This window comes from Mastomys coucha, unplaced genomic scaffold (assembly GCF_008632895.1).
Source record: "Mastomys coucha isolate ucsf_1 unplaced genomic scaffold, UCSF_Mcou_1 pScaffold16, whole genome shotgun sequence".
Lineage (NCBI taxonomy): Eukaryota > Metazoa > Chordata > Mammalia > Rodentia > Muridae > Mastomys > Mastomys coucha.
In genome coordinates this window covers 17130085-17143927 of record NW_022196898.1, presented here as the reverse complement: position 1 = coordinate 17143927, position 13843 = coordinate 17130085, and the positions used below count along the sequence as shown (strand labels likewise).

The window sequence follows — 13843 nt, the reverse complement described above, 5'->3', positions numbered from 1 at the left end:
ATAAGGCAGATCAAAGTCAGGAAGCTGACAAGGTCTGCTAGAGAACAGCTATGCCTATGTAGGAAGCAAGGAAAAACCAAGAATTTCTTGGCAACAAAGTCAGGCAAGAGTTCTCCAAATATTGTAAGTTGTTACCTGGTGGAGAGTCATCACAGGCACATGGAAGTCCAGCTTTCAAATACAATTATTGAGTTTCTTTCAAAATCAAGTGAATGTTCCCTCAATATCTATTTTTCCACTTTTAGAAGTTGATTTATATATTTTGATTTATTTACTGTAATCATCTTGATAGAAATGAAAATATTCTAGAAAAAGATATTTGTGCCTCTCTTTGGCTACTGAAATAATCAAGAGATTGGATTTTCCTCAGGAATTTCATGGTGAGAAAATAAAAGGCCTGAAGCCTAATACTACTGGCCAGTGGAGGAACATGACTCCCAGAAAAAAAAATATCACATAATTATGACAACTTGCTAGATTCCTTGGCAGGAGGGACTAGAGCTGACAGGACCACATATTGACTAGGACTGCCTATTTATAAATACATCTTCCCTCTATTTCCATCAAAATCCCACAAACAGACCCTGAAGATGGACTTGTGAAGGTCTATGGACCTCCTAGTTCTTCTCAATGTGGTGACATTAAAAACACCTCTTCTTTTTCAGCTTTTCACTATTACTTGTCTGTTTGATGGCCCACTGAAGATCAGTGGGCAAGCCTGGCTTGTCAGTGCTGCCAGGCCCAGGATCTGACTCTAATAACTCTGGCTATTACTTTAGAAAATCCAGTCTAAGCACTCAAGCATATGTAAGAGGTTTCTAGTACAAAGCTTAAAAGCAATTATGAAGTTAGTGAGAGGGCATGCAAACTCACTCTGCTTGAGTTAATGAAAATATCTGTTTAAAAATATAGCTAAAGTAATTTTCTCCATACGAACCATTCCACCAAACCTTCCAAAAGGCACAAGAGAAAAACTTGTTGTCTAAAAAAAAAATAAATTTTGGTTGCATTTATTATATATGGTCATAGCTAAAATACAGAAATGTACTATAGCTCAGAAGTACCATTGTTACAGAACTTTTTTTTTTACAATATACAGTTTTCTTTCTTGTAAGTCTATAAAAGTGCATGTCTGCAGTATCATGCAGCTTATTTGCATTTTTGTGTTATCAGGGATTTTTTCCTTTTTTGCTTTTCTTTTTTTTGTTTTTTTTATTAGATATTTTCTATATTTACATGTCATATGATCTCCTTTCCCAGTTTCCCCTCCAAAAAAACCCAAAAAAATCAAAATCCAAAAAAGTTACAGAACTTTTTAATAAAAAAATATTCAATGTGTACTTTTAAAATTATTTGCTTATTACTCACTGTAGCATCTGACCAGCCAGAAAATAAAGAAGCCACAGTAGTACTAAAAATATGACTATTTTAATAAGGAATTGAAAGAAAAGTCTTTGCTATAGACCAAGACAAACATTTAATAACTAATTACAACAAAGTATAATGACCAGGATTAAAGTACTTCCTGTTGCCATTCCATTTTTTTAAAGATTCACTACCCCTCCCACAACCAATTAAAACAAAAATATTTAATTATATTATTATTATTACCAAATAAGTAGATATTGTTTAGTTTCAATGCAGGATAAGCGGAGGCTCATATTTTACATATCAAAGCAGGCCTGGCCTCCTGGTTCTCCCAGCACCTCAGTCCTGACCTGATGTACCCTGCCCCCAACCCTGACCTTTCCAGCCCAGGGGCTGGGCAGTCCTTTCCCCTAGAGGCTCTTTCTTATATAATCCATACATTTTGGTCTCTCTCTCCTCTCCTCTCTCTGCTCTGTGATTGCCTTCTCTCTTTCTCTTCCCCTCCTTCTCCATCTCCCCACAGTGATTCTCCTGGCCTCAATCCTTGGGGCCAGTGAACTCACCTGAGAGTATCGTCCCAATGTGCCTAGAATCGGCTCATTTCACCAGTGGAGAAATAACCTATCAGAGGGTGCCAAAACCCAGTTCCCCCATGGGTTGAGGGAGGCCCAGACTGGCCGGTCCGTGGCATAGTTACAAAATATACGATACAAAAAATATTTTAATTCTCAAATGATTTTTTATATTTATAATTAATGTGCTCTTGCACTGTAAATTTTTCCTGGTGTTAACTTTTAACTTTAAAAAAAAATTTTTACTTTTAAGGAAATGAATTAAACTAAAAGTTATATGTATTAATATGCATGCAATATTAATTTATAGTATTATGGTTTAGCACTTATAAATGACATTATTTACTAATAAAAAAAACTTACTTTTAAGGAAATGAATTAAACTAAAAGTTATATGTATTAATATGCATGTAATATTAATTTATAGTATTATGGTATAGCACTTATAAATGACATTATTTACTAATGTCTCTTACTTGAAATGGCACATGTATTTTATTTATCAGGTTTTACTATGATCCAAACTTTTGTTTTAAGTTTATTGCTTAGAAAATTGAAAATATTTTTCTAGAGTAATCTAGAATTCTTTGATCGACCATGTTTACTGAATTCTAAATATATTTGAATTGCCAAGATCTATCTTAATAGAAATTCCTATGATTTATTATTCTATAATTGCCATTTCTGAGGAAAAAAAAATAAAATATTGTCCTTCTATCGTTCTGTGGTGGATACATTTCTTAGGACTTCATGAGCACTCATCACCAGCTAGCCTATTAGGGTTCAGGAGCCTCTGGGCTCTCTCTGCTGAGCCTTTCCAGCCTTTTTTCTTTTTTCTTTTTTTAAATATAAATAAAGGATGTCATAATTGTCCATGACTACTTCTTACTGACATTGTGGTACAGTTTTGTTTTGGGGTGTGGGCAAAAAGCTAGAATATTGCCCAAGTCCAGGAAGGTTGTTTCACTGCTGTCTAGGTACTGTGGGCCCATCTGCAGCTAGCAAAGTGCAGGCCCAGTAGAAGTGTCTGTGAGTGTGGTAAACTGGAGTTACCTGTGGGTAATTGTTTCAAGCTTTTCTGGATGTAGGTTCTGACAGAACACCTGGTTGTTAGAAGACAGTAGTTTAGGGGAAGGAGTGTTCATTTGAAACATGTAGGCCCACGGCCTTGGTAGTTGGAGGAGGGGTGGGGAGTTTTAAGACCAAGGAAAGGGAAATAGATCCACCCTCAGGAATGGGCATTTGGGGAAGGAAACAGGCTGTTAACAGACAGTGCTTCATCTTGAGGCCATTTGACATGTGAGAGGTGGATTCAAGTAGATTGCCTGAAGTTTACAAGAAATAGAAATAAGAATTGTGTGGTATATCCAACATGTTTCTGTCCTAATTATGCATACTTCTATAATTATCACTGTAAAGATAATTTAATTTGATGTCACCCCATTTGCCCAGTTTTGCTTTGGTTGCGCACTAGACATTTCAAATGTTCAGTTGATATGTGAGCCTGTCCTCTACCTGAGAACACAGCCACAAGGTAAGGACCAAAACACAAGCCCTCACTCACCAGAGAAGAAAAGCACCCCCCCACACACACAATTACCAGCCTACCAAAACTGTGAGAAATAAATGTCTGATGTTTAAAAGCTATTCAGTCTAAAGTATTTTGTTATATCAGCCCAATTATACAGGAAAATAAGGGACCAATAATTTTAGACTTAAATTTAAATGTTGGTCTTGGACTTTCTTTATATTCAGACTTTTTAATTTAATCATGACATTTATGCAAGCACATTTCTTCTGTGTTTTCCTCTTGATTTAAAGAAATTTTGGCAAGACAAATATAATTTGAAGAATATTTATATGCAAATAGCACAAAATAATGAATCTTGCCAAGATTCAGTTTCACAAAAGCGTTATCTCTTTATTTGGCTACATATTTTTCATTCCAGTTTCTGTTAAACATTTAGTGCTTTTAGTAAAAGTGTCTGTGAAAATGATATTTATTTCTGCTCCAACAGGTGACCAATAAACTTACAGCTGATTTGTATAAATATCTTCAATACATTTCTAGATGAATTATACACAGGTCTCATTTATATGCTAACAGTGAATGTAGTAAGATTGCCTTTTCTTGCTTACTTCATGAAAGCTATAAGTAGCTTTTTTATATATATAAATCCAAAGAGATACATGCTTGCTATAGTTATGCCACGCCTACTCCAATGAAGTCTTGTGACAAGCCCAAAAGCTTGGCCACAGACCAGAGACAAAAGCTTCAAAGGAAGCCAGTCTCTTGGAATTCATTCATGGTATCTCTTAACTCAGAGGTAGCCCAGATATGTCCTTGTGAACTCACGTTAGGTGCCCACCAAGATATGATTTACTATTGTTAAACAAAATTGGACATTGCTCTTTGACCTTTACCAATGTTCCAACATCTTAGCAGAACCCAGGCTTGGAATTTTGTAAAGAATGTTACCCATCCAACTAACTGCCTCAAGCATTCTTAGGGATAGTGAAGCAGGTAGGGCATTGAAGCTTACAGAATGGGAGACTTATCCCAGGGCAGGGTCAAGTATAATTCTCAATCTCAGACTCAGTAGTGCAGCTGAGCCACTCCTAGGAATGCAAGAATGGGATACATCTTTACTAGCCCAGAAGATTAGCATAGTGGGCATTTTACTAGGATGGGCGGGACCTTGAGCAGAGAGGCAGAGAGGGGGGGGGAGAGGGAGAGCGAGGGAGTGTGTGTGAAACAGTGTGTATCAGTCAGCAGCAAAGCATTCAAGATTCGAGCGTCAAGCGTCCACAGCCCCCCACCCCCCACCAAGAGCCCTTGGGCTGGGGGGTGGGGGGGGGTGCAGCGCCTGTCCAGAGATGAAGGCTGCTGTTTTAGACCCAGTGTATTTTAGATGGCCTCAGATGTACTCTGACTGCTGAGCTGCCAGATTGTTCATTTCTCTTTTGTAATGACTGTAAAAGTCTGATGCCATTTTTGAGAAATACATTCAGATCCTGCACTTCCCTGTGTCATCTCTGTCATTTCTTTGCCAACGCCTTGTCAACCTGTACCAGGACCCTGTTCCCCCATGGGTTGAGGGAGGCCCAGACTGGTCGGCCCACGGCATAGTTACAAAATATACGATACAAAAAATATTTTAATTCCCAAATGATTTTTTATATTTATAATTAATGTGTTCTTGCACTGTAAATTTTTCCTGGTGTTAACTTTTAACTTTAAAAAAAAATTTTTACTTTTAAGGAAATGAATTAAACTAAAAGTTATATGTATTAATATGCATATAATATTAATTTATAGTATTATGGTATAGCACTTATAAATGACATTTACTAATGAAAAGGAAAGTAACTTAAGTGTAATTACTCTTACTTGAAATGGCACATGTATTTTATTTATCAGGTTTTACTATGATCCAAACTTTTGTTTTCTTTAAGTTTATTGCTTAGAAAATTGAAAATATTTTTCTAGAGTAATCTAGAATTCTTTGATCGACCATGCTTACTGAATTCTAAATATATTTGAATTGCCAAGATCTAGCTTAATAGAAATTCCTATGATTTATTATTCTATGATTGCCATTCCTGAGGAAAAAAAATAAAAGAGGTGAAACCCAAAATATTTTCCACACATATGTAAATGTTACCTTTTCTTTTATTGATTGTTTTTATATTCTTTTATTAAATGTTCTCCCATCCTGATGAGAATAGGCAGTTATATAAGTTGTGGTTTGAAACTATTTGACCCAGGAGTTGTACTATTAGAAAGTGTGGCTTTGTTGGAGTAGATGTGGCCTTATTGGAGGAAACTTCTCACTGTGTAGGCGGGTGGAGAGTCTTCTACCTGCCTTTGGATCAAGATGCAGAATTTTTAGCTCCTCCTCCAGGAGTAAGTCAGCCTATATGATGCCATGCTTCCCACCACGATGATAATGGACTTTTTACCTCCATCCCCAATTAAATATTGTCCTTTATAATAGTTGCTTTGGGCTGGGTGGTGGTGGTGCACACCTTTAATCCCAGCACTTGGGAGGCAGAGGCAGGCAGATTTCTGAGTTTGAGGCCAGCCTGGTCTACAGAGTGAGTTCCAGGACAGCCAGGGCTAAACAGAGAAACCCTGTCTCAAAAACAAACAAACAAAAAACAAAAGAATAGAAGGGCATATTGAACAACTGATGCTGGCTAGCTGAGCTAAGAAATTAGCGGTGATTAAGAAGAGACCAGGCCGGGCGGTGGTGGCGCACGCCTTTAATCCCAGCACTTCGGAGGCAGAGGCAGTCGGATTTCTGAGTTCGAGGCCAGCCTGGTCTACAGAGTGAGTTCCAGGACAGCCAGGGCTACACAGAGAAACCCTGTCTCAAAAAAAAAAAAAAAAAAAAAAAAAAAAAAAAAAAAAAAAAAAAAAAAAAGAAGAGACCAACATCTCTGAGATAAAATCTTGAGGGAAGTGTTTTGAGAGCACAAAGAAGATGTGTTCTAGAGATAGCTAAGGTTGTATCTCGTGCTGTAGCTGGACTTAGAAACGTGTAAGAACTACTAAGGTGATACTAGTTTTGAAAGTTATGAAGAGCAGGTGAAGCTTGGTACTGTATGAGGCCAGGAAAGGCCATTAGTGAAGATGCAGCCTCAGTTGCAGTTGACAGCCCAGGACTGAAGGGGTCATGTCAAGAAGTTGAGGCTTGGCACCATAAATAGATCCTATGAGAGGCTTTTAGTGATGCCTAGTTACAGTGGAAGAGAACCCAGAGTATTAGAGATGTCAGTACCATGGGAAGACCACCAAGAATAGCAGCAGCAGTGGAGTAGAGTTAACCAGAGCCTAGAGTGGTACAGACAACAGACCTGGACATGTGGCCCAAAACCTTTGGAGGAGCTCAAAAGGTCTTGTGTAGATTGCACACACTGGAACAAGAAGATGTAAAACTCAAGTTGCTCTGGAGACCCCCAGATGTTATAGATGCCAGAGCTATGGGAAACCTGTTGAGAAAAGCTGCAAACAGAGTAGAAGCAGTGGAAGAGAAAGAAGTGTATTGTAATCAACAAACCTGAAAGGAGTTAGAGATCTAAAGAGCTCTTTGACATCAGACATGGACATGCAGAGTTTGGAGTTTGCTTAGCTGGATTTTGGTCTTGCTTTGTTCCAGTATTTCTCCACTATGACATTTTGAAATGGTAATGTATATCCTGTGATGTTGGAAGTATGTGATTTTTTTTTTTTTATTAAAGTGATTACAGAATCTCAGAAGAGACTGAACTTTGGACCTTTATCGTTTTTGAGACTGTTATAGACTATGGAACTTTTGAAGATGGACTAAATGTAGTTTGCATTATGTTATGGCTAGATGTGGTTCCCATAGACTTTTGTTTAAACAAGCCTATGGGGGCTAGAGAGTGGAATGTGGTGGTTTGAATATATTTGGCCCGGGGAGTGGCACTATTAGAAGGTATAGCCTTTTTGAAGTATGTCTGGCCTTGTTGGAGGAAATGGTTCACTCTGGAGCTGGGGGTGAGGTGATGTTGGGCGTTGGGGTCCTATGCTTAAGCTCAACTCAGGGTGGAAGGTTTCTTCCTGGCCTGAGGAAGGCAGAATCTCTTTTTAGCTGCCTTTCAGTGCATAGAACTCTCAGCTACTTCTCCAGCACCATGTCTGCCTAGACAATGGCATGCTTCCTGCTACGGTGATAATGGACTAAATCCCTGAAACTGTTAAGACAGCTGCAATTAAATGTTTACCTTTATAAGAGTTGCCTTGGTCATGGTGTCTCTTCATAGCAGTAAAACCCTAACTAAGGCACAAGTCTTCTGAAATAAAGGTTAATCTAAGTTGTGAAGGTCTAGAGTGGTCCAATAAAGATAAAACACCATACTAGATTTTTTAGTATTTAAACCTAAGAAGTACGTGGTACCAGGAATCCTTGTTGGTTTTAGTTTAGCACATGGAAGGGAGGAAGTTATCAGGGAAGAATTACGTAAGCCATAACGGCTTAGTATGGCTTATAGTTGTATAACCTAATGATCCTAAATGTTTTAAGAGCACAGTACAAGTCTATACCAATAACAATCTATTGTTCCAGGCTTTAGTTTTGGAAAATGCCTCCCCTTTCATATAGTATTTCCATGATAGAAGTATTAGTTACACACTATCAGTATCTAACTTAACATTTGTGTCGTTTCTATAGAACTTTCTTGCTAGCTGTCTTTAAAATTACTTACAGTTAAGGAATCCTCACCATCATCATGGTCTCTACGATTATGGGTTGTTCTTCTACCATCAGAGATACTGAGCAAGTCTCTTCCAAGAGGTTCAGAGAAACTTCTCATCATGTTGCGCATACTTTCTCGGTGTGCAAGAAAAGAATCTCTGTTGAGAATACAGATGAATGGAAAATTAAATGTTGTAATTATAAAAAAAAAAAACTTGGCATATAAATACTATGAAGAAACTCCTGAGATAATTTAATTGTTAAGACAAAATATTACAATTTAGAAGATACTATTTAATAAAAGACCTAGTATTTATAAATACAATTATAAATATAAATGAAATCTTATCCTATTTGCTCTCTACTATGTTTATTATACTAATGAAATATATTTTTATTTCATGTACAAATATGGTAAATATAAATTATCACAAGTAGTTTAAGATGAGGAAAAGTAAAAAAAAAATCAGAAAAATATTTCTATCAGGTAAGACTACTCTGAGAAGTCTACAACATAATCCTATAACAGTAAAAACACCACAAAAACACTTCTCTCCCTCTCCTCTTCCTCCCTCTCTCTCTCTCCAGGCTCCTGTACCACTGTCCCTTCTCTCTCCCTCTCTTGAGAATAGATCATTGAAATACAAACATTGAGAACCATACTTATCTTTATGAACATCATAAAAATGCAGATTATATCTGCATAGTCAAAGTCAAAGCCACAAATAATCTTTATAAGGCCAATTATTATTATTTCTTCGAGACAGGGTTTTTCTGCGTAGCCATCCTAGAACTCAGAGACCCACCCGCCTCTGCCTCCTGCAATTAAAGGCGTGTGCCACTATATCTGGTTGTGGCATTAGAATTTTAAAGCAGACTATACTCACTCTGTGAATTCCCCATGGTAATATAGCCATTTCACAAAATTAATGCACACCCATATGTTCATGTGGGAGGTCTTCTAATGCCTTCTTCAGTTTCCTTCTTTACTGTTTTGGGGTTTTCACTGTAAAGGTCATTCCTTTCTAAGGTTTATTCCAAAGTAATTTTTTTTTTTAGATAACTGTGAACATGATTGTTTTTCTAGTTTCTTTTTCTGTATGTTTCTTGTCTATATGTATTTAAACTATTGACTTTTATATGTTAGTTTGGTGTCCAAATTACTGAAAGTGTTTACCACATCTAAGAGTTTTCTGGTAGAGCTTTTATGGTCTTTGATGTAAAGGATCATATGGACATCAAATTAGGATACTTTGATTTCTCCCTTTCCTATTTTTATCAATTTACATGGGCTGTGTTATTTAATACTTCACAAACTAAATTGGGAAGGGGTAGAAGGGTATATTTTTGTCTCATTCCTGATCTTAGTGGAAATGGTTTGAGTTTTTCTCTGATGTTGGCTAACATGTTTCTCATATATAGCCTTTATTATGCGGATACATATTTCTTAAATTTCTAGTCTCTTTGAGGCTTTTATCATAAAGGGATGTTGTCTTTCTCAAAGCCTTTACTGTGTGTACTTCAATGATCATCTTTCCTTCAATCCCTTTATGTGATATTCTTATTAGTTTGCATTAGTCTGACCTACCTCTACGTATGAAGCCAACATGATTATGATGAATAATCTTTGTGAAGTGTTCTTGAAATTCTGTTTGCAAATATTTTAGCGTTAACTTTTGTTTGACAGTATTCCTTCTGTCTTTATTCTATGAGATAGTTTGAGAAGTACTGGCATTAGTTGCTCTTTGTAAGTCCAGTAGACTTTCGTATTGAATTCACCTGAACTTGCACTGCTTTTAGTTTGAAGATTTTTTTTTTTAATTACTGCTTCAGTCTATTTTGGTAGTTGTTATAGATCTGTTTAAATTGTTTATCTCATATTAATTTAACTTTACTGGGTCATATGCATCAATAAATTAATCCATTTTTATGTAACTTTTCTAACTTAGCGGAAATAAATTCATTAAGGTACAGCCTAACAATCTTTGGAACTTCACTGTTATCTATTGTAATGTCTCTTTTCATCACAAATTTCATTAATTAGTATCTTCTATTTTCTTTGGTTAATTTTGCTGAGGGTTTGTTGATCCTGTTTATCTTCTTTTAAGTTTACTTATCTTTTTTAAAGAACTCAATCTTTCATTGATTCTTTGCACTTTTCCATTTTTACTTTATTAATTTCTGCCATGTTATTCCTTTCTATCCACTAATTTTGGGCTTAGATTGTTTTCATTTTTCCAAGGCCCCATAGTGTATCATTAAGCTTTTTGATGTTTTTCTTTAATATAGGCAACTATAACTATAAATTTCCCTCCTATAGCTGCTTTCTTTGCATCTAAGAGGTATTGTATTATTTTGGCGATAGGATTCTTAATATTCTTTTCTTTATATCTTCAATGGTTCATTCATCTTTCAATTGTCTGTTGTTAAATTTTCATGAATTTGTATACATACTATAGTTTCTTTCTCTGGGTTTCAATTTTTATTTCTTTGTTGCCAGAGATGAAACAATTGTTCCAATTTCCTATATTGCTAGGACTTGATTCATGTCCTATTATAAAATCTATTTAGAAAAAGTTCCATGGGTTGCTGAGAAATATATATTCTGCAGACATGTGTTAGAGTTTCTTGGTCTATGAGGTCATATAACTGAGATGTTCTCTACTTTTTGTTAAGATAACCTATTGGTGTGAGATATTTGTGGTTCTCCCCAGTCTCCTGCAGTGTCTGCCAATACAGTCCATGAGGGCAGTGTGAGCAGAGATGGTGTATGTAAAGTGAATGACCACACTGGGACAGCTTGTCAATAGGCAGATCAACTTTACTTAGGATAATTGAAGGCTTATGAAGTTTTTGGGGACCGAGTGCAGGAACATCCAAGATGGGCAAAGATCATTGACTGGGGGTTTAGGGTACCTGGCATACCTCATTAGAATGGGAAGCATTTCAGGAATCTCAGGTGCTGGCCGAACAGGTTTTGTCAGAAGATTGGAAATTAATTCTATAAACTATATGACATTATTTAGGTAGAGGCAAGTGTAGGGGCTTAGAATCCTCCAGACAGGCTGGGCGGTAGTGGTGCACGCTTTTAATCTCAGCACTTGGGAGGCAGAGGCAGTCGGATTTCTGAGTTCGAGGCCAGCCTGGTCTACAGAGTGAGTTCCAGGATAGCCAGGGCTATACAGAGAAACCCTGTCTCGAAAAACCAAAAAAAAAAAAAAAAAAAAAAAAAAAAAAAAGAAAGAAAGAAAAAAGAATCCTCCAGACAAGGTCAGAGAAGGAGAAAACCTGCTGTCAAGGGAATCTCCCATTTTGCAGAGCTCAGAGGCTATCTGGTCACGGTAGACTTCGCCTAGCAAAGTTTTCCCACAGGTATTGAAATGAATTTTTACAGTGTTGGGTTTTTCTTAAAATTGTGTGTGTGTATGTGTGTGTGTAGAATGGGAATGTTCTCTTCACTGATTGCATTGATTATTTCCTTAAAGTCTATTTTGTTACACAAGAACACAGATATCTGCTTGCTTCCTAGTTCCATTTGCTTGAAACATTTTCCCCATCCTTTTACCCTTGGTTTGTGGCTGTCTTTGATGGAAAGAGCATTTCTTGAAGACAACAAATAAAAAGCTTATGCTGATCTTTTAATTAGGGAATTAAGACCATTAATACTGATAGGCACAGATTTGTTAGTTTTGTCGGGCTTAGTATTTTCTTATTGTTAGTTTGCTTTGCTATTGTTTTAGCAGAGCTATCATTTCCTGTATACTTGTGGATGTTTATCTTTCTCCTCAGTCTGAATGACTCAAGGATCTACAGAGCTGCCTTAGTGATTATCAGTTCCTTGGATTAGTTTGTATTATGGAAAGCTTTCTTTCTTTCTACTATGACAGATATGCTAGCTATAATTACCTGGACTGACAATCTTTCAGAGCCTGAAATACACATTCCAAGCTTGCCAGGATTTTAGTTTCTCCTGAGAAATCTTTTACTGTGATGAGCTTGTCTTTATATGCGACTCATGTTATTCTCATAACTTTGAGTACACTTTCTTTGCTCTCCATATTTAATTTTTAACTACTTGGTGTGAGGAGTTTTTCTGATTTCACCGAGTTGAAAAACCTAAATACCTCCTGTTCCTGGATAAACATTTCTTTTCCTAGATTTGGGGAATTTTCTATTATAATTTTATTGAAAACATGAAGCTTTTCTGCATCCACGATTCATAGGTTTGGTCTTTTCATAGTGTCCCTAGATCTTATATTCTTGTATATTCTTATTAATTTTTCTTTGTAACTGAATTTTCCAATTCATCCACCTTGTTTTAAAGCTCTAATATTTTGTCCTCCCTTTGACCCATCCTATTTTTAAAGATTTTCACTAAGCTTTTTATTTGATTCAACGAATATTTCTTCTCTAGCATTTCTTCTCAATTTCTCTTTACTGAATTCCATCTTCATATCTCATATTCACCTCATTTCATTCAGCTGTTTGTATTCTCTTGGAATTCATTCAAAAAAAGAAACAAAGAACAGAGAGAAGAAAATAGAAAAGAGAAAATGTTAACAGTTAAACTTGCACTGGGCATTAAACAGAGCATAAATAGAAGCAAATGGGAGAGACCTGGATGGGAATAGTCTGAACATGGTTTCTTGCCTACTTCATGGAAACTTGCTGTTTCCGGTCCTTAAATATTCCTTCTTGGGCTCCCACATGCAAGTCATATTCTTGAGTAATATCATTCATTGGCACTCCCCTTCAATGGAAGGAGATAGTATCCTAAACTGAGCCAATCCTTCTAGAATATACTCTCGATTTCTCTTATTCTGCTCTGTTAAGTATTCTATTAACCTTACTATTAAAACTAGAAACTTTTTGGCAAACACTCACCTCTTTTTACAGCTTTTGATAGCTGTTATCTAACTCCCCCTGGTTTATTCTCTCAAAAATTATAGCAAGACCATGCCTGCATGTTGTCCACCATCCTATTCTCCCTCAAGAAATTTCTAAAAAGTAAAATTGCTTCAAATGTAATTACTTTAGGATTAACAAATGCTTAACTGGATTTGTGTTTATGTGTAGGTATAGATTTTTTGCTTTGTCTGAGGTTCAGCTTTGATTGGTTATAATTTATACTCAAAAATTGTACAGTTTTGAGTTTTCAAAAATTTACAGTCTAAGCAACATTTATATCACCCCAACATTCTGTTTTGAGCCTTTGTAGAAAATCATCTCCACAAATTCTACTTACATTACTAAGTTTTGTTAGGTTTTCATTATCATGAGGAAATACCTCACATAAAGAATTTAAGGAGGATTCACTTTACTTAAAACTTCAGAGGTTTCAGCAGTCTATTGTGGCAGAGAAGGGCAAAGTGGAGGAAAGCTGCTCACTTTTGAAGTAGTTAGGACCTTTGGAAGAAGAGTCAGTACTCTTAACCTCCAAGCCATCTCTCCAGCCCCTGGATTGTAATTTCTTATAAATATCAAATTGGTGTTAAAATGGTGTTTTTCGTTGTCTCAATTGCACATATAATCTAAATTAAATTTCTTTTTAATTATTTTTTGATAAATTTTAAACTAGCATATCTTGAAACTGATTGGTATTAATACTTTTATTATCTTCAGAATTTAATGTAAATTTAAGCTACTTTCATAATTTATGTCAAAAAGCTTATTGCTATCCTG

General features: G+C 36.1%; 1 protein-coding gene across 4 annotated transcripts in view; it reads right to left on the bottom strand.

Moving 5' to 3' along the window:
• Mlf1 (myeloid leukemia factor 1) overlaps positions 1-13843 on the bottom strand; it is a 32011-nt gene that overhangs the window by 11883 nt on the left and 6285 nt on the right. For 2 of the 4 annotated variants that reach the window (XM_031374049.1, XM_031374050.1), the window contains exon 2: positions 8172-8319. In XM_031374049.1, coding sequence (XP_031229909.1) covers positions 8172-8319 — 148 coding nt within the window. Of the gene's footprint in view, positions 1-937; positions 983-8171; positions 8320-13843 lie in introns of those variants that run through there. The other 2 variants (XM_031374048.1, XM_031374051.1) reach the window with 2 other exon arrangements.